We start from the raw sequence: 22,756 nt of genomic DNA on the forward strand, positions 1-22,756 counted from the left end.
TACTCAGAAGTGATTTCCTGCATCTGTTTGAATTCCTCCCAAGCTCGTTCACTCTCCTGTTGCTTCTTCTGATCTTCTTCAAGTGATAAAGCCACCAGGTAACTAATAACATACATTCACATTACGCAAATGTGTATCTCTCAACATATCCAAATCTAAATTTAAACACAAAGTACCATTAGTAATACCTTAAGATAAAACCAATGTTTACATCCATTATGTAGCTGCGTAAATGAGCACAAATCTAAATAAATCTGAATCACCAACAGCTATATTTGAACATCTAAAGTTAGCAAAACTGCAAATTTTGGGCACTTAATTTAAGCCTTCCATCAATAAAAGTGAACAAATGACAGACTAGTACTCAGAATCTTCAGCAAACGAGTTTTCCAAGCTGAGAAGCTGAGAAAACACTTTTCAAACTAACTCTCGAAAGTCACTAAATGTAACGGTAAATAATAAGTTCCTGATTTTTAAAATCTAAAACAAACTCTTGCAGCATAACTTTGTTCAAAGCACTGAAAATACTTTGATGTTCATTGCAACATGCAGACCCACCATATCCCATCTTTAATTGCAAGTATATTACACATTCATACTCATGACACTACACCTTTTGCATGCATAGTCCACAAAGTTTAAGTATTGCAACCCCAGACCCATTACATCAAAAGTATGTTAACCCACAAAAAAAAAATAGTTTTTCACATAATAGGATCGGTAAAATGAAGCTATAAGGAAACATGAGTTAAGCCACATTCGGTATTTTATGCCAACTAGGGGAAGAAATGTTAACCCACTCTCCACAGACTGCTCATTCAGAATTAAGCAAAATACCAGTCAACCCACGATCATGCTATCTTGGAAGAAAATGCAGAATCTACTGCAAGAAAACCAGTGAGTGGCAATCATGAAAAACCAGTCAAACCCATGCCTGTAAATTTATCACAAAGCAGTTATTGTTAATTATTATCTATACAATCACGAGATAAAACTTCAAGGTGTATATCTTATAATAAACCAATATTTAAACCTTTACTGTGTTAACCCATTTTTGCATAATTTAACTATTGCAGTATCTAATATTCTATCTTGTGAATGGATTTTTCAACACAGCTCTAAAATCAAACTATATTTACAGGTCGCTGTTTTTCCCGGATGAAATCGTATTTTAATACGATGTTATATTTACATGGTTGCTTTCTGACTTTGTTGGAAATAATTCATTATTCAGTAGCTACTTTAAGCAGACAATTGTTTAATTTTAAAACATCAAGAGAAAGTACATGATGAAAGCAATACAGCTTCTGGGCACTAGTGGTAAGATAGTAAACCCCCAGCCACAGAAATTGATAATGACGGACAGAGAACTTATGGTGCCAAAAGTCGGAAAATACTATTCAATGTTAGATGTCCAGTGACAGCAGATTTATAAGAAAATAAAGGCATTATAAATGAACTAAGTCAGGGAATGGAGATTGAGAACAATCAGAATATGGTGAATGTAGCCACTGCAGAGGACAATGGAGATAAACATGGAATGTAGTGTAACAGTGCAAGTCTGACTTTCAGGTATGGAAGGGAAAAATTGTTCTGGGGCCGGGTATCGAACCTGGGACCTTTGGCTGAGCGCACCAACGCTCTACCGACTGAACTACCCAGAAACTGCAACCAGCATCGGCTCATTTTTTCCCTTTATATCCACATAACTCAAGTGGCTGACAAGATGCCAGAAACCCAACATTGAGTGCAAACAAACTCTGTGTGACTAGAATTGTGGTTTTCTGTTAATGAACAATGATGTATATTATGCAAGCCTGGCTTTCAGGTATAGCCACAGTATAAGAAGAATCAGTAGGGACAACTCTTGTCGGCACCTTTGATGTTGTTGGTACTAAATTCAAGCTCAGTAAGGTCTAGTTCTCAATGAATCCAACTATGTCGCTAGTATCAAACCACTATCAAAATATTAGTAAAATATGTATTTATTTTATTGGTCAGTAATACGAATAATTTTGTATGTATATTATCTACCATTAATATTATGTCTCTAGCAAGTCAAAATACTTATATCCATTGTTGACGTTCATGTTCGCACTTCACCGCAACAGATGCCATGATGTATTATGTTGTACTTGGATCAATTTTACCAACATAAACCTCAAATAGTGACTTGAATGTTAGTGTCAATTAGTGAATATTTTCATGATGATTGCATATGGAAGTAATTGTTATTATGGTTATATTGCCATTCCTTTGCCTTATGTCTTTAAAATTATTAAAAGATGAGTAATGAATGTTTTCAGTTAATATTAAATTATGCCAGACTTGTCGTACATGGAGATCCATCTGGTGAAGGTTCCAGATAATACACCCGGTTTCGTTTCATGTGCACTCAGAATTTGTTCCCACGAAATGGCTTAGGTGTCTTTACTGTATGTTCTCTATACTGTGGTATAGCTCCCTGTGAAGCTGACTTGAATAATTTCACTGTTTGTTAACAGGAAACTACAATTCAAGTGCACAGAGTTTGTGTGCACTCAGTGTTGGGTTTCTGGCGTCTTGTCAGCCCACTTGAGGTATGTGGCTATAAAGGGAAGAATTGAGCTGGTGTCGGTTACAGTTCCTTGGTAGTTCAGTTGGTAGAGCATTGGCGTGCTCAGTCAAAGTCTCGGGTTCGATACCCAACCCCAGAAAAATTTTTCCCTTGAAATTAGTGTAACTGTTAGAGAAATGCAAGGCAGATCACTTACTAAAATGGAGGCAGAAAACAGGATGATGAAAGATACAGAAAACACTGAAAGCACCCATGACAAAAAAGGAGACAATTCTAAACAACATATAAAAAATAACGATGATTTAATTTCTGATACACAAGATGAGTCATCTGGTTCTGAGTTTGTACCACATGAATCTGATAGCAATACCACATATAATGAAGAATCTCGGGTATCAGTAGGTCGAATGAACAGAAATTACATTGTATTCATTAAGTACTATGGAAGCTGGTATCACTACTCATAAAGCTGATGTAAATAAACAGAAAGTAAGTTGGCTTTCAACCTACGAAATTCATATAAACAAACAAGAACCAACTAGTGTGTGCATGAAACACAGCATAGCACAAGAAACACAAAATGTGGATATCAAGAGGAATGGGAAAGGGCGAAGATCATCATTGAAGGATGTTGTACTGAATCATTTGTGGTCAAACGGAAAGGAATTGCCTAAAGAAAAGATCAAAGATTTAGAAGATGCACTGAAGTAAGTTCCAAAAGTTGGTCAACCATTTTATAAATTCTTGAAGCATGTAAGACAAAGAAATTTTATTGATACTGGTAACATTGAAGATTTCGTTCTGAATATGAAAATGATTAAGATGAAGGAAATAATGGGTATATCCAGTGAGTGAATTTGAGTCTGGATAATAAGACTTAGTTATGAAAACATATTAAATATTCCAATTTTTGTGTTTACTGTAATGTATCTGCCTTAGCATTATTTCTCTGTTTTGGTTAGGAATTACATAATTTTATTCTTAAATCCATTATTCATTGAAATATAACACCTAGATATCATGATGTGTTAAATATTTCAACTGCCTTGGTGAATTTTGTTATTTGTACTTCTAAGGCCGACTTACTAAATATTGTCATGAATTAGTTTTAAATATTTTATGCTTCTTTAGTTTTCACAATATATCTAAAACAGTGTTCAGTAATGGCTTAAAATATTTTTTTTTAATGGGAAATCATTAAATTGATGTTGTGCAAAAATGGTTACCCATCATTTTACATTGTTTTATGTGAAATATTGGTATTTTAGGTTGAAACATTATCATAGATATTGCGTATATTGTGTACTTTCAGATAGTACATTTCATGTGTTCTTGATTTTTTTATACTACACCTAAGTTATACTTTAACTTTAATTTATTCAAAACCACTACTTGGTGGGTTGACTCATTTTTGCATAACACCATCTAGATTCGAGTGTATTACACAATATTCAGCCCCATCACATGACACCTTTCGCATGGTCCATAATATTGTGTTAGATATTTAAAGGTACCACACACTTAATTAGGCCCTTTTGGGTAGTATGAAATTCACGTTTTGTTCACTGAAGTGTAAAAGAAAAAATAAATTATACTTCAACCTAAGAATCCTGGACACAGTAATTAAAAGAAAACATCTGAAGCCTGCCAGACACTCACCAGTAAGGTGATATGCAATAAACAGAAAATTAAAAAGCTCTATTTATACCCAGAACATTATTCCTATGTATATTTTAGTAACTTGCACAGTTTTAGAATAATACGTAAATTAATTCTGTAAAATACCGAACATCTTTTGTTTTGTCTTTTCACTCAATTTAAAAATTGTTTTTGAAATACTGGTATAATTAATGCAGTTTACGTCAGTATGTTCATACTTTAGCACAGCTTCTATGCGACTGATTGTTGTTGCCTCCATACATGGGCACTTATAACAACCTGTACTCTGTTGGTCTGGCAATATTTCATTCCATTTTTGATATAGTGTCACTTGAGATTAGGGTGACCAGACGTCCTCTTTTATCTGGACATGTCCTCCTTTTTAGTCTTTCGTCCGGGTGGATTTTTAAAAATCAAGAAATGTCCTCCTTTTCGTAACTTGTATGTCTGATATTTTGAAACTATCTGATTTGACGCCTTTTTCAAGTAAGTTTCCAGTAGGTGGCGGAAGTATTGACGGAATATAGGCCTACTCTTTGCCAACGTTCATAACTCTCTTTGCTCCTCCTTTGGCTTTCATAAAATCATTTTATATTAAGTTTTATCATAAGTATGCTATAATAAAATAGATATTGACATAATTTGAAATACAATATAGGCCTAAGCCTAAATATAAATAGGTATTTTCTGTTCTCTTTAATAATCATAGTTCCTTTGACTTTCATATGTAGCTAATTATAAAATCATTATTATTATTAAGTTTTATAATAATTATTTTGTAATAAAATAGATATTAACATATTTTAAATATGATATAAGCCTAAATCTGTACTGTATATTGACGTAATTTAAAGTATAATATAGGACTAAGCCTAAATCAAAGTAGGCTACATATTTTCTGTCCTCTTTTATCGAACAATGTCCTCCTATTTGAAGCTTTGTGTCCTCTTTTTTATCGATGTGAATCTGGTCACCCTACTTGAGATACAAAATTCATCATCTCCATGATACTAGAAGCGAGAATTAGTACAGTGGAATTTTTTAAATGGCTGAGAAAATAGCAGGAAAATTTTGACTGAAGACCTCACATCCAGCAACAGAATTTCTCCACGTCTTGTAAACCTACAATAATCTCAATTGGCAAAGCACTGGGTTATGATGACTGTGAATTAGGAATGCCAACCCTAATGTATTTTCCGTAATCTCCCATATTTTTTACAGTCTCACTGCTCCCATATTTTACTTCCCTTTGAGAAATTTCCTCTCCTATTTTTGCACCATGTAAAAGTATTTATTTCAAACTTTTAATTTTGCCGTAAATAAAAGGGACTTCTATGATGAATTTCGTGTTCCAGAGATACTTCAAAGTATGTAGTCTTTGTAGGCTGTAATGCTTGCCAGAAATGAATTTCAGTGCTCACCAGATTAAAATCAAACAACAAAAAATATTAATTTTACAAATATGGAAAAACTGACGAGTTTTCTTGTAAGCATACCAGGTACTACTGTAGAGGGAATGTGTTTCTCTCACTAACATAAGTGGACAGGTGTTCAAAACAGAAGCGCGACCATCTAATTAAATCAGAACTGCAGATTGCAGTCAACTTGTACTCATGCAGGAATATTTTACAACTTGTTAAAATTGATGAAAAGAATGTGTGGCTAAAACTGTAGATTTTTTTAGTAAAAAAATAATTAGTCAATTTTCTATGTGAAGTTCTCTCGATTACTTAGCCTCCCTTATATACATAAAAAAAAAAAGTTGGCAACCATATGCGGACCCAGATTCAAATTCCAGCAATGGCAGAGCTCTATTTGTGGTGAACAAATTCACAGTTCTTGATGGTTTTCTCAGGACTCTCTCATTTCCATCACTCTCACTTTCCATTTCAATAATACTTCAACAGTGGTGCAACCTTTCCAGTGAGTTATCAGTAATTCCATAGTGTGCATGCCTCCCCTTCTGGCAAAGTCAGCTCTAAAGCATTATATAATTACACACTATTTTTATTTGCGACTTGTGCGAAAAAAAAGAAAAGAAAGTGCTTTTCGTATAACACTGTCAGACTGAGGAAGCATGGTAAGCATAGTATGTTTTCTGGGGGGGGGGGAGGATGAGAAGGTGCTCTAGTGGGACATGTTATGCAAATACTAATATTATATATTTATAGAACTGATGGGATTTTTTGTTCAAATGTATGAATGTCTGTGTTTGGTACCTGGTGCCATACCATAGTGAATAAGATGCCAGATTAGTAATCATAAGGTTAACGATTCCAGTATACCTGTTAGAAATCAGTCAATTTAATTTGTAATACTTTTTACTCACAATTTTTTAATTGCAAGACTACTCTAGAAGGATCCAGTTTCATTACCCTTTTTTTTTCCATTCCAACATGTTCTGTACAAATAAGGGAGAGATGCTAAAGACTGCTAGTTCTGTGATAACCAAAGCAACAGTTAAGGAGCATAAATTGCAGTTAGTAAAGATCACATTAAGATACAATTTCGACGAGTGGTGTGTAATAATTATAAAGCTGTGCTGACGAAAAGAATGATAAACAAGATGTTACAGACTACATAACATAAAAATGCTCCAGTGTCATATTATTTTCACTTCATATATTAAGAAAAATTCTGCACAACTTGCTCTTTCTCTTCGTATATCGTAAAAATAATCAAAGAAATAACATAAAAACATTATGAGGAGAACCAGGATCGAACTATCAACCCTATATATCAGTCCAACAATTTATCTACTATGTTACAGGGCCGCTCTTAACAACACCTTTTTACTTCAATCTTATGAGTGATATAAGGAAATTCAGATGGTAATATCTCGAAAATTAAGGTCAATTCGACAGGATTTTCTTCTATAAAGATTGACTTCATGAAAGTTCAACCAAATCAATGTCTGGAACACAATGGACTTTCCTTGTAAGTGGCAGGCAACTGAATGCTCAAGTAGACTCCATTGTGCTTGAATGAATTTATTCCACCTTTAGTTTGTATTATGAAATAATTATTTCATATTCAGAACTTACAGTTTTAGCGTCTTCTCAAAATCAGTCTCCTTTTTCGAATTGGAGTTCTCTTTGCAATATTATGCATCTTTGTAATCACTGAATCCTCAATACCAATATGTAAGAAGTTTTTTTTTTTTTAAACTGGTGTTATTTATTTTTTCATTGCAAGCAGTTTTGTGAAAATACCACTATTTCAAATGTACAGATTTTCAGCAGCTTTAAATTTAAATAATTCTGTGGTCTGCCTTCCCAATGGAACTAAACAGTCCATACTAAAATTTATACAATATTTTCAATTTTGCTTATTGCTGCCAGGACTTAAAGTAGAAATCAGTACTTGTTCACATATCACACAAAATGAACAACTAAGACCACTTTTTAAATTAACCTCAGACTGAGATAGAAACAGTGACTTGCATACCTTGGACTATACAGCCCAAACATATGTTAACATGATTCACTCTGATGATTTACATTATAGGCAAAGAATCTCCCAGGTTCTCCATTTATTTAATTTGAGAATAACAAAAGAAGGAACATTTCTCAACTTCTTAATGCACCTATAAATGTTATGTCTAATGTATGATAATGCAGGAAGTAAAGTAGACAAATAAATAAAAACGCTGTAAAATGTGTGCGTATGTATATAATACCTACCCACTTCACTTGCATGATTCGGATTCCGCATATTGCGGATAGATGGCAGGATTGTGATCCATTTTCAAGTTGCACACCACTTCGGTGGGCCACGTTATGCATGATGTGTATCTGTGAAGAGTTATGTCGTGTACTAGGGTGAGTGTGTATGTAAGTGTTCGTGTAGGGAATGGGTTGAGGATGATGATGGTGAGAAAGGAAGAAGGAGAAACCTGGTGGTGGCACATAGCCTACTCTTGTTGAATAGCACCAGGGGGAGCCGCCAGGCTTAATGTCCCCATCCGACAGACGAATCACTATCAGCAGTGACATATGCCTTCTCTTCATATGCACTGCGGAGAGATTTTGGATTTAACCCCAGCATATTGGTGCACAATTTAGTGATTAGAAGTTGTGCACTGCCATCTCTCCTAGTCCTGAGGTAGAAATTTTACATGAAAATTTTTGACCCTGCCGGGAATCAAACCCAGGCTGGATAGTCTGGAGGCAGACATGCTACCACAGAGCTAACTCAGCGGACACATTGTAAAAAGTTAAAAGCACTGATTCCAACAAGTTTTTTTTTTATTTTTATATTTGGTTGTAAAATAGTGCAAAACAGGATTTTTCACATATTAATGTAAGCAAACATTTCTACAAACAGATTAATCGAACTTACTACCAAAATCACAGCATGAGAAAACATGTCTGTACATTCATGAATGCAGTAAATTACAGGAACCAAGAAGAAAAAAATTTGAAATTTGTTGCACATAATGCTGTACATAATGTACGATTAGGGGAGTGTAGCATTGTAACTCTCAGTATTGGTAAGTGTCCTGTGTTCAGCTTTAGAAATTCTGGTCACATTACATCAAACTAACCCCAAAGTTAATAATTTTTCAGAATGGGTAAAGGCAAAGATCTTACACCAAAAAATAAAAGCTATATTGCCGCCCTCCTTAAAAAAAAAACCCCGCGCACGCGTGCGCGCGCACACGTGCACACACACACAAAAAATGCTGTTCAAACTGTGCATTGAGACATAATAAATGAAAAATATGCCGAAAAACTGTAGTTGAAGTTAAAGAGCTTTACACTTGAATAAAAACAATAATACTGTACAACATTAATGAAAGCCATCCTGCTTGTCTGATGGACAGTTTAATACCTTTTAAACATCTCCAGATGTGGTCAATTTTACTTAGTGTCCTCTCATTCAGAGTAAGGGTTTTTCCATGTGATGTAAATTCGTGGATTTTATTATGCATGATACCAAGCTTCACTTCCCTTTTGAAGGAAGTCGTGATAAGGATATCTTCCTCTTTAAAAATTAATCACCATCCCCATGCTTGAATCTTCAAATCTTGGTTGTAGTGGAAAATATGATCCAAGTGACTACCAAGAATGAGCAGAATTAAAAAATGAAGAAACACATTCTTTCATTTTTTTTTTTTGCTACAATTATTTTTCAAACATCGTACTACTATAATAAATGAAATTCTATGCAGATACAATATGTGCATAATTTTTTTTTTCCAAAATAAATTCTTGGATCTTGGATTCATACTCCAGCTCACACAGAAAAAATGCTAAGGATATTGTGTAAGTTGGCAGAAGCATTATATATAAGCAAAGTCCAAGAAATAAGCATCATTATTCCTAAGAATGTTCCCAAAAAAACAAACAATTGATGGGCCAGCATTTCCTTCCAAACGATAGCAACCATTCACCAATCCCAACAGTCACAATAACACGCAACTCACTCGTGACTGATCTGTTGGTCTTCAGACACGTCCAGAGGTAGAGCACGGTAGGGTCCTGATGTTTTTGGCGGTACAGCTATGAAGCGACCATCCACAAACACTCCATCACCCTCAATATTTGACAGAGTTTCCCATACAACACGGGGTTCATGTAGAAATCCCTGGTCTGTGACTAACTGGAACAGCTCATTCTGTAACCAAGTGCAAGAAAGCATAGTAAAGTAGTGCAAGCAGAGAGGCAAGCTGAAGTTCACCATTTACTGTTATAGATACCTGTACATGTTCACGACTCAAAAGGCAATTAACAAATAAACATCAATTTACGTGTCTCATCTTCTATGAAATATTATAAAAACATAGGGTATGCATTAAATTCGAAACTTAAACAATTGAAGTGGTGAAAAATACAATACTACTTGAGATTTGGGGATTTTATGGTAGTTGAACTGTGATGTTGTTTTTGATGTCAGAGCGGTTTGCTAATATACAGGAGTAATTTCAAACTAAAGGTAAATGTCCATTTTCATGATGGATAAATGCAGCCTGGTCTAATTATCGTGCCTTATAGTGACATTTGCAGGTAAGCTATTCATATTCTGTCACACCCACTCTTTCCAAGTTTGCACTGTTGTCATTAACAATGGTGAGGATCTATGACCAAAATAAAAATCTCCATAAATATCTATATACTTGGGAAGGGCAAACATCACAAAAATAATCATAGTATGCTGTTTCTCTTTGTGGAATTGTTATGATGCTGTCTTCCGAAAATGCTTGTATTGCCATCTGCCGCAGAATGACAGTGAGTTCCTATCACCAGACTGCGATGTTCAATTTTCACTTCTTTAAAGGATTTTCCTTACTCAACTGAATCTCAAGAACAGATAGTCAACAAAGCTGGACTTATTCTCTTTCATATATTTCCTGCATTCATGCATTACTTTATGTCTTGACACTTCTACATTTTCTCTTGTTAATTATTCATCATATAGAATGACAAAGAGCATTTCAGTTTCTTTCTTGACAATATTCTGTCACCCATTTGCTGCATAACAGATGATTCATTGAGTCCATACATTTCGCTCAGCAGAGTGGTAAGTGATCATTTTCACTTTTGTGCTCTGTTATTTCTGTGCAGCATTTTCACTGAAGACATTTTATTGAAATGTGTGAAATCTTCGGTTCTAATAAGGTTTGATAAACTTTGTGAGCAGAAAATAGTCACATAGGGATAGGTCAAGTGAATATGGGCATGCGGGAGAATTCTCCAATTCCTAGCAAGCAAGCAAGCAAGAGGTTGAAGAGATCATGATGCCAATGTGAGGATCGGATTTTCTTGCAAATGCCAAATTGTTGGAAGAATTTAATTTCTCAATAATATGATGCTTTGATAGTGGTACCAAAGGGGAGAGCATGCTTCAATATCAGTTCTAAACTGGCAAAAACATGAAGTGCATAGCCTTGAGAAAACTGTGACTGTATTTTGCAATCTTCTTGTGCACTGACTCTGAAGAATATCATTCTGTACTCTACTGCTTCACTTGTTGATAGAATTAAAGCATTCACGATTCATCGTAACCATAATATGTCCTTCTCCTGTGTTCACTCTGAAAATGTGTGGTGAAAAATGCCGCATGAACCTTGAACTACACTGCACAACACATGAAATATCCACTTAGCACAGAGACAGAATTCTCACACATTACATAAATCTACGACATGGTCCTCCAGTTTACTCCCTTCTGGAGGGAGTCATTCTAAAGATTTTTATTACCCGTTAAAATTCACTTCCCTTAACTTCACCAGGGACACGATGACACCACAAATTTAAGCGTTTTTTTTTAACTGTGGATTTTCAACACCTAATAAATAAAAATACTATTTTTTTTAATTGGTCATTTAACAATGCTGTACTAAACCCACAATTATTTAACATCTGTGAGATTAGCGAGATGAATCCGAATATCACCATGGAATTACTGGACATTTGCATTACAGTTGGGAAAACTTCGGAAATCTTAACCAGACGAAAATATTAAAATCTATGCCCAAGCATAATCTTACATCTAAAATCACGCCATTGATCCTATACTTCTCAAACACTAAGGTTTCATATGGATTTTATTCAAATATCACTTTTTTGTGTTCACACTTATACATATAATGTAGGGAAATATTAAAAGAAAAATGTTAGAAAGTAATAATCTCTTAAAACATGGATCATATTTTTTGCACGTAACTAATGACAGCCAAAATTTTGCACATTAAAATTCCTTGTGCTGAACATCATAGAATATATCATAAAACAGAAAAATGTTTTTCATTAAATTTGTAGGCCTCCTAATTCGAAGACTGTGAACTTTCTGAATACACTTCCATTTTTTATTTCAAACGAGATTAATACCTTAGAAAATACGTAGACAAGCACTAGGAAGAAAAATAAACAATGTACCAGCATGACATAAAATTTCAACCATTTAATAAACTCACTCCATGTCTAGGCTAATCTGGGTTACCATATATAAGCAAGCAGCTATTTTTATCGACAGTTTTTAAGAAACTATCATGTTGACATAATCTTAGGGAGCAGAAAGGAACTTCATAATTTCGCAAGTGTTGTTTATGAAGAAAATGTGAAAGAATATGATACTGAAAGTTACTAATGTTAAGTAAATTCTTGATTAACCAAATTAATGACAACAGGTTCTCTTACATTACATGAAAATGAGATCATTTACATGAGAAGGTGAAATCTAAAAGCTATGCCAATAACATACTGACTCCATTCTTTTGTTAACTCTGAGAACTAAAGAAAACTTATGACTATTTCATACGTGATAACTAGGGGTGAAAAAAGTATTAGTTATTGGTTACACTGCATCGTACATAGAACTCTGTGTTTACATAATGGTTGTGTGCATGCACGATTAGTTATGGTAGCGGCTGCTTGTACAGTCTGCTCCGTATGAATGAACTCATAATAGAATTTACATTTACAGGATTACTTATGTTTCAAATTAATTAACTCGGAACAAATATTAAATTTACAAAAAAATATCAATTAAGTCAAACACAATTTTCCCAAGTTCTGAATTCAGTCCTCTTATTGTCTGTTCTTGGTTGGATTTTTGTTTCGGCATTCTTATATAACCTCACGTCACTTAAGCAGGCCTATTATTGAGGAGAGTCAGATATTCACTCTCTCTGCTCCTTAAAGACAGTAGACACACCCGACAACGTGACGCATTTTGTAACAATATATATAGAAATTTTTTACCACCCTGCTATCAATACTCTTCTTCAGCCCTAATGATAACACAACTGTAAACAGTTAAAATTTCTCAAAGAAAGAGATTGGCAAGATATTCTATGAACATGTGATTTGTTGAGAATTACTGTGACTGCCTTCAATTTCCATATAATTTTTTTGTGATGGGTTAAATTGAAAGCTACAATGTACAGCTGAGGACAGAAAAACTTGCTGATGGAATGAACTTTATCTTCTAATCGCAATACTTTGGCTAGACAAGCATGATTCACACTAGTAATCTGCTTCTTACCTTACCCGTATACCTCTAATGAGAAGCAGTTTTACATATGTAAGCTACTTGACAGCAATTTTACATCTATTCTTACGACGAAAGTGGTTAGAAGACCAATGTGATAATCAACATAAAACAAAAGTGTTAAGTGTTCGAGACTTAGTATCTCCTTTATTTTTTAGTTCATTTATTAAAAATCGGGAAATATGACCCTGTTTTAATTAGTTTTTAATATATTTGAAAATGCTTTGTGGCATTCATGGGGATGATTATGTCTTTATTAAAAAACTGGAAATATGACCATGTTTTAATTAGTTTTTAATGTATCTTCCTATACAGTTGGTATAGCTCTGGCCTTCTGTGCCCGAGGTTGCGGGTTCGATCCCGGCCCAGGTCGATGGCATTTAAGTATGATTAAATGCGACAGGCTCATGTCACTAGATTTAGTGGCATGTAAAAGAACTCCTGCGGGACAAAATTCTGGCATACCGGCGACGCTGATATGACCTCTGCAGTTGCGAGCGTCGTTAAATAAACCATAATTTTTTTTGTGTCTACTCTTTCCACGGAATCAACAGATCGAAGTATTAAATCGTCTGATTTATGGGACAAAATACGACGAAATTAGGACAAAAATCGTGTTTTTGCAAGTTACAGTATGATAATGGTATAATATTATGTAATTATTATGATTATTATATTTCAGAAATGGCTAAATACATAATTAACACATCATAAAAGAAGACTAAACCTTAAACATGAAATAAATAAATGAAACAAAATAAAATAAAAAGTAGGTAGTCTTTAAAATTCGAACCATTACCAGTACTATCTTGAAAGTGTTTAAATTTCAAGTCTAGCATCTTTGTTATGAGCTACCGCAACATCTGTGACAGCTATCTCATTAAGTGATACAATAACTTAAAAATAAAAGAGGTTAGACCCATTTTCCCACAGAGCCTCTCACATGTAAACTCTGCTGGAAATGAAGTGAGCCGAAGTTGGAGATAGGCAACTTTTTCTGTCTTAAGCTGTACACGAACAAGTTTCCCAAAGTAAATCAATTAAAATCTGGTAAAATTTTCTTGTTGAAATTTCCAATATCATGAGACAAGAACTTTGCGATATTGATAAAACATTTTCAGCAAATGTTAAGAATGTATCTGAAAGGGGAATCGTCATTATAAGATTCTACTGTAAGCTGAGAAATGATTTTATGTTCTGAAAACAGACAAGCAGTGTATTAAAGAAATTACCCCCAAACTAAATTCAGCTTGTTTTGCTATTAGATCTATGCAAAAGATAGTAAATATCAATACCTTAAAAACAATATACTTTGCATACTTCCACTCGGTAATGAGTTTTGGAATAATATTCTGGGGAAATTCCACAGATAGTAACAATATATTTCTATTACAAAAAAAGAGTAATTAGAATAATAGTAGGTGCCAAATCTAGGGAATCGTGTAGGGCTATTTTAAAAAAACTACAAATAATGCCCATGGCTTATCAGTATATCTTTTCATTAATAATCTTCCTCGTATGTAATCGTGAACACTTTGTAACTAATTCAACAGTTCATAGCATAAATACACGTCAAAAAAATGACTTTCATACTCCATTGGCAAGTCTATCGTGCTATCAAAAATGAGTGCGTTATATGGCAGTAAAAATTTTTAATAGCCTCCCTATCGATAGAAAAAATGAAACTCAAAACATAAAATTATTTAGGGCCAAATTAAAGAAGTACCTAATTTCTCACGCCTTCTATTCTGTAGGTGAATTCATGACATTCAATAACACTTCATGAAATTGATACTAAAACTTTGTGTTGTACTAGTAGACTATATTGTAAATCTCGTCTATATATATTTCATCTAGACTGTGACTATAAATTAAGATTTTATAATAGTATTAAGTTTTTTGACTTGTTCCATATTCTAGCTGTAAGCATGTATGAATACCATGGAATGTTAATAAATACAATACAATTAGATAACAGCATAAAGTTTGACGTTATTAGAATCACTGTACAGTCGTAAAGTGAAGTTCATGTCAAAAGATATATTCTATACAATGAGATCAAGAAAGTTTTAGTTTAATTGTACACTTTCTTCTCTATCTCGATTCCAGATGACTTCGATTTCATAGCTTCATTTTCGTAATTCACGTAAGTGGACACACATTGTGTAACTCAAGAACTGCGAATATTCAGTTCAATTTATTTATACAACTTTCTTCCCCATCAGGGTCCAGATGATCTCAATCTGGTACCAAATATTTGTAACTGAGGTAAAAGGACACTCTGTTTGACTCGAGATAAGCAGCAAACATTTTATTCAATGCTTTTTTCTCATATTACCTCGATATTATATCTAATCTAAAGTTTATAAAACGTTATTTTTATTTCTATCTTTACACATTAAATCGAGACTTTCTGTAGTTGGTACTGTCCCAACAAAACCTGATAGGAGGTAAACATATACTAATTATAAGTAATATTAAGTGAAACAAATGAACAGTTCAAAAGTGAATGCATCTCAACTATTACATGAATACATAGAGACCCAGAAACTGCTTACTGAGCATGCGCAGTATGTTATAACTGGAACTTGGAAAGCTCAAGTGGCCCAAATTTTGTTTCTGGATCTGTACATAAACAGTTTGAAACAATATATTAAACCATATAAATTTTCGTTATCCATTTTAATTTTATATTATACTTTATCTTACAATTTATTAAATTAAATCTGAATTCGAGTTGCTGAAATTTGTAACATAAAATAAAATGGTCTACTACTAATATTGGATTAGGAAACAACAAAAACTACTGCATTACTCCACCTAGCAGAAATGTGATTAATTTTTATTATCAACACAGTTATTCTCTTCAATAATAACTACGTCTAACATTCACAATACTATATAAGTGACATGTCACTTATATACAACATTTTTTACCTTTGGCAGGCAATAAAGGTCATTACGTGAGGAATACTATACATTCAACTTCTTATATAACTTTACCACATACCTTATAGGTAGATAAAATATGCAACATCCACAAAGCAAGCCACAATTGGTTAAAAATTAAGGAAATACAACATACTCATTATTATATCTCATTCTCACTATCGGTAGATAATGTCACAAGGCTTTGTATTCCCTGAACGAATTAGGCTTACTCAATTTTTCGTGTTTACATTCGATCCTTCATGGATGTCTTTACTTCGAAACAGTTTCACATTATAACCACAATGTTGCACTCATCGGCTTCAGTTTTCATTTGAGAATGTTTGTAAAACAATGCGAACATAATTAAAAATAATAAAAAAGGTAAAGGTATCCCCATCACATGCCATGAAGGCACTTGGGGGACATGGAGGTAGAGCCCCATGCTTTCCATGACCTTGGCACTAGAATGAGGTGGTGTGGTCGGCACCACGCTCTGACCGCCTTTTACCCCCGGGAAAGACCCGGTACTCAATTTTATAGGAGGCTGAGTGAACCTCGGGGCTGTTTTGAAAGTTTGGCAACGAGAAAAAATCCTATCACCACCTGGGATCGAACCCCAGACCTTCCAGTCCGTAGCCAGCTGCTCTACTAACTGAGCTACCCAGCCGCCCAATTAAAAATAATAATAATAATAATAATAATAATAATAATAATAATAATAATAAATGCAGTGCTCAGGTTTGTTTTAAAAATAACTTTGAAAATATTCTCACTTCATCTATAACCAATTGAAACTTGCTTTTCGGGTGTGTTTTCGGTTTCAAAATACATAAAAAAAACGCAACAAATTCAATTTCTCTACAATACTATAATAATGATAATAACAGCAAAATGAATCATTTACAAGAAAGAAATTCATCAGACCATTTGATGAAAAACACTAAATTAATTGGAAGAAATGAAGATCCAGTGTGTGTGACCCACTGCTAGTAAACTATAATTTGTTCTTTCTCATCTTATTTCGAGTGCAACATGAAATGAACATGCAGTATATGATGGTGTTGACTGGCATCGAAAGTGCATTCAATTTGCAAAGTTGCAAGAGCATAATGTGACTTGCTTGTATGTCAGCCTGGAACTTCCCAAATTACATGCTTCCCACTTATATGAAGCAAGAGATATTCGGAAGATCTTCAAGTGCATATTAGGTTTTATAATGTAGAATTCATCAATATAAAATGGCTGATACAAGATCAATGTCAGCACAGCCATGAACAAAGAAGATGTCGTGAAAATTTTGTCAAAGTGTAGAGCAGGGGTCGTCAGCACAGAGCACGCTGGGGCTAGCCTCTCTTACCCATGGAAAACGCAGTGCATTATAGTGCTCTCGTAGCTGCTACCGGGTATGCTCTCTATCTCTCCCTGTTGCACGACGGTGCACAGGGGACGGCACCGCGTACCCATTGCACATTTCAGCGAGTGCTGATGACCACTGGTGTAGAGGTAATTTAATATGCATTGTAGTACGGTATACATAAAATGGGTTGGGATTTGTGACAAAACTTTAGTCTGAATCTGTCATGTCAGGAGGGTGTATGGTTCTTTACAGTGACTTTGCCAAACTTATAATGGATGTCTTTCACTTTTCATTTTCTTTACATTGATTAGTTGGTCTGAAGTGCACCTGGACATGGTCAAACAAGACATTCGACTCTATTAAGCCTGGCATTTCTGAAACTGGAATACCCACAACAACAGACTATGAATGAGGACTAGCACAGCGAGTTTTTGTTGGATGTGCAACACCCAGTAAATTTTTCTTGCAGTCTCTTTCTTCAGGACATGTTTATGACTCAGTATCTCCAATTTCATTTCCCTCCCACAGGAATTCATAGTAAGAAGTTTTATCAACCCATAAAAATCCACTGCCTTCACCCAAATTTGAACCTGTGAACACTGATTTTATTGCCAAGTAAGAATGATACTGTATTTTATAAGCATAAAAACCCACTTTTAAGAATGCAGACAAAACATACATAACTTTTACAATATCAGTGTGTTTGTATACACTGTAACATAACACTGGATTTTTTTCTCTGAACTTATAAATTATTTCTGCAGTAAATTTAGTGCTTTTATTTTTCCTTCAATATATGACTGTTTCTTTTTAAGTTCTCATTACATGATGATGAAAACATAGATTCCAAGAATAAGTTTTTCTGGAGTTAGTTAGTGGGGTTTAAAAAGGGTGCATCAGCTACTATGGCTATTTGCGCCCTTATCTAAAATATTTTACTAAACACAAACACAAACAATACAATAACCAGAATACTTAAGAACTAAAAAGCGTTGTCACGGTTTTTCTGGATCCTTGGGGGGGGGGGGGGGGAAATAATAATAATAATAATAATAATAAAAAATTTTGAATGTTGTATGTACAACAATGTCTTCTAAATTGTATTTTCATATTTAATATTGTTACTGAATTCATCCTGAAACAACATATGGAAAATAATCACTTTGCATAAGAAAAACGTTTAAATACACCGGAGTAAACCTCCTATAAATATGAATTCCTACATGTGTCTGCATTCTTAAAAGTGGGGTTTTATGCTTAGAAAATATCGTCCTTACTTACAGAGATAATTATCATTACACACCACTAACAGATTTTACAAAATTCCTGCCAATTTCATAAATACATTCACATATATAAAACAACAATATTACACCTAACTATAATGTAGGCTACTATTTATAAAATAAATAAGATAACCTTAATTTTGAATATAAAAAATGCTTTTGTGCAATGGGGAAAATTTGTCCTTTTATATTGAAAGTTCTGCACATGATTTCATTTTTTTGTATGCAGTCTTTTGAATAATAATTCAAATAAAGTACTAACAGTAATAACATTGGTAATATAATATTAAAGAATTGAACTGTTGGAAAATTCATAAAATATGTCGTTTTCATGACACTGCCCTTTTGTTTGTCTGTAAATTGTTACCTGTTTAGAGAAATCTCTCATTTTTTGCACACAAATTTATCAGTCGTATTAATTTCTTTTTGTAACTTTGTAACAAAATATATAATGAATACCTATGTCTAATTTAACATTTCAAGTCTGGAAGTATTTAAATATCCAACATACCTGTGTCCACTCTTTTAAATGCTCGTGCTACAAAAAATGTTCTTGAGGTGGCGGCAATTGACATAGAAACATGTGTTTTTCTTTATAATGAATAGTAGATGAAATGGAGTGCCGAATATTTAAGAATTCACATCGATATTACAGTTGAATTTCTTGATTTGAAAAAAAAAAATACTACATATACAGTACATGAGGGACGCAGGTGTAATAGTACCACCACTGGGTTTATTAAAGTGTTAATGCTGTGATTTCTGTAAACTGACTCCTTTCACTAAATTTTCCACTTTCCAGAGCTTTTACTCTTAACTTTTCCAAAAATATGACATGAACTACAATATAAACATCTTTCAAGTAACTGTAGCCTTAATTCTACTTGGCACATCTTCCAAAATCATGCATCTACTTCTCCATCTGAAGGAGTATTCACATAAATAATCACATGGTAGGTAATGTTATATTTATTTTAACTACACAGTTGACAAAATGATATGTTTGTATTGTAACAAGAGCAAAAGAAAAAGTATAGTATGTGCAGAATATTTGTCTACAATTTCACCTGCTGCCGCCTGTTTCACAGGTTCACAATTTTTGTAAATTGTAAACTTCTGTTCCACAATCTGAATGTGTAAAGTTGAGCTTTACAAAGAAAGTAGAATCTTTACAAATGAAATTTTTTATACTTTATAAGTGCTTTGTTTCACAATGGAGGAGTGACTTTGCAAATGTGTAAATTTTATCTGCATGCTAGCACATTTTTTGCAATTGTTCTAAGGTGTCTAAAGTTTGAAAGTGGAACAAATTTTGCATAAAGAAAGTAAATACTTATGTATTAAATTCATTTCATGAGCAACTAGACACATTACGATTTGAACTAAAAAGCAACTGTAATGTTATTTAGCAGTAGATCTAGTGACTCAGATGTAGATATTTAATTTAATCAAAGGAGACATAATACACCATGTACACAAAATAATGTAACAAAAATACATAGCAATAACTTTGAAACCGATGAACATATTTTTATTCTGTGTGCTTTGTGAGATTAACAGATGTTGAGATTTTTGTTACACAGTTTCTACATGTGCTCCTCTGGTTGCCCATGCTATGTCTAATCGAAAGTCAATTTCATTCCAAGTTTTTTCAAGTATAATTGGTGTGATCATAGAAATGACATCTCTTATTCTTACACGTAAGACCTGGAGATTCGCTATAGGTGTTCTATAGACGTCCTTTACATAGCTCCATATAAAGAAATCTAGTGGTGTTAAATCTGGCGACCTCAGAGACCGAGGGATTAGACCATCTCTGCCAATCCATCATCCAGGAAGAGTTATCAAGGAAGTGTCTTACTTGGACAGACCAGAGCAGGGGCGCCCCATCTTGTTGAAACAAGATATTTGGTAGTTGCACAATTTGAGGTACTAAAAATTCTTGTAACATATCTAGGTACATGCCAGATGTCACAGTTTTCACAGCGAAAAACAATGGTCCGATTATTTGATCACACATAAGTCTGCACCACACATTGACTTTAGGACTCTCTCTCTCATGTTCCCTCACTATACCAGGAGGCTCAGGTCCCCATATCCGAACATTGTGACGATTTACGTGTCCCAACAAATGGAATGTCGCTTTGTCAGAAAACAGTACTCTTTGCATGAAATTATCATCTATTCTATGCAACATATCCACGGCAAAATTCATTCTTCTTACCTTATCATCTTCTGTAATAGCCTGCACAATTTGAAGTATGTAAGGAAAGAGCTTAAGATACTTCCAAAGGACTTTGTGGATAGTTGATTGTGGAATTTGTAATTCTCGTGATGCATGACGAATATGCTTTGTTGGACTGTGTTGGATAGCTTTATGTATTGCTGCAAGTTGAGCTTCAGGTACACTCGGACTTTCTATAGGTTTTGCCTTTCCTATGCTACCAGTTTGCATAAGTTTCTCATACTATAGCCGAATATCACGTCTTCTTTTATGATGTGTTAATTATGTATTTAGTCATATTTCTGAAATCTAACCAGTTATGTAGCACCTGTGAAATACAGTGTCAACTGTTTGTGTGCTAGCCTACATAATAACAAAGTACAAGATTTCACAGAAAGTTGTATTTGTTTAGAACTTTATTTTTCTCATATTCACATACTGTTAGATTTAATAAACTTTGAAGGGACTACATATGTCAGAACAATTCAGTATAACATGTCATACACTAACATCTAAATGCCATGAATTAAGTGATGTGGACCAGTATTTATGACTAGACCTGTGACATTGTAGCTGTCATATCTTACTTTTCATCAAGGAGCCCGTCAAATAGGAAGCTATTGGCATACTGTATAATAGTGGTAAAAATAAATTAAACCCTATTTAACTTTTATTACTCACACATGGAAAAAAAAAATATCATCATTAGGAATACAGTAGAACCTTGATAATCTGAAGACACTACCAATTTTACCTGCAACATAAGAAAGTAAAAGAAACAATGTTTTTTTTTTTGTTAAACTTTCTTGTACTGAAGGTACATAAATAGGACTGTTTGCATTATTTATATTGCTTAGATAAATCTAGGATAATTATTTATTTTGTTTCTAATGTTCTGTTTGTTTACACTGTTTCCTAGATTTCCGGTATTGTAGGCATACTTCATACATTGACTTCTAAAATCAGTGCCAGTACTGTAAATGTGCTTTTTTAAGTTCGTGTAAAGTAATTCCAATATTTGATAATCAAATGAATTGATATTCCGAACTACTCTCGGTCCAATTAGTTCGGATTATCGAGGTCCTACTATAATAATAATAATAATAATAATAATAATAATAATAATAATAATAATAATAATGGTTAGACTTTTGGCCTGCTCTGGCTTCACCTTATGGCATTTCATTCTTTGTTCCTTCGTCCTTGTGGAATGTATTTTTAGTAATCTATTTTCATTCATCAGAACCGAGGAAAATTTTAACATTAATTTACAGATTGTTAATTTTTTTTTATAAATGGAATAGTCGTAGAAACTTATTTTCATATAAACTAATTAAAAATACTTGCAACTGTCACGAACATATTTACTGTTGTTGTCATAACACATCACAGGACAAAAGAAATAAAAAATTTTACGATTTTTATTACCGAATACTGGTTGCCAGCTTAAGTCTCCATACCTTCCTGGAGACTCAACTGTATTTGTGTAGTCTTTGAAATGACATACTGTCTGCCAACAGTTGAGGCTCTGTTGTGATATAGTGAAGTGATATTAAAAATTTGCTCAGAACAATTAAGCTCACTAAGTATGAATGTCACCGAAGATTAGGGTAATAATTTAATGGTAACAATAGTAATAATTTATACAAAGTGACTTACAGAGACATAGTCTGGTAAGGTAAATTTTGCTACACTGAGTGCAAGACTACGTAAACTTTGCACAAAAAAATCTTAGTGAACTATTCTAT

General features: G+C 33.7%; 1 protein-coding gene across 3 annotated transcripts in view; it reads right to left on the reverse strand.

Moving 5' to 3' along the window:
* LOC138707582 (ubiquitin carboxyl-terminal hydrolase MINDY-2-like) overlaps positions 1 to 22,756 on the reverse strand; it is a 74,998-nt gene that overhangs the window by 25,752 nt on the left and 26,490 nt on the right. For 2 of the 3 annotated variants that reach the window (XM_069837186.1, XM_069837187.1), the window contains 2 exons: positions 9,645 to 9,835; positions 4 to 102 (listed from right to left, as the gene is read on the reverse strand). In XM_069837186.1, coding sequence (XP_069693287.1) covers positions 4 to 102; positions 9,645 to 9,835 — 290 coding nt within the window. The remainder of the gene's footprint in view (positions 1 to 3; positions 103 to 9,644; positions 9,836 to 22,756) is intronic. The other variant, XM_069837188.1, reaches the window with a different exon arrangement.

Source organism: Periplaneta americana, chromosome 10, assembly GCF_040183065.1.
Source record: "Periplaneta americana isolate PAMFEO1 chromosome 10, P.americana_PAMFEO1_priV1, whole genome shotgun sequence".
NCBI lineage: Eukaryota > Metazoa > Arthropoda > Insecta > Blattodea > Blattidae > Periplaneta > Periplaneta americana.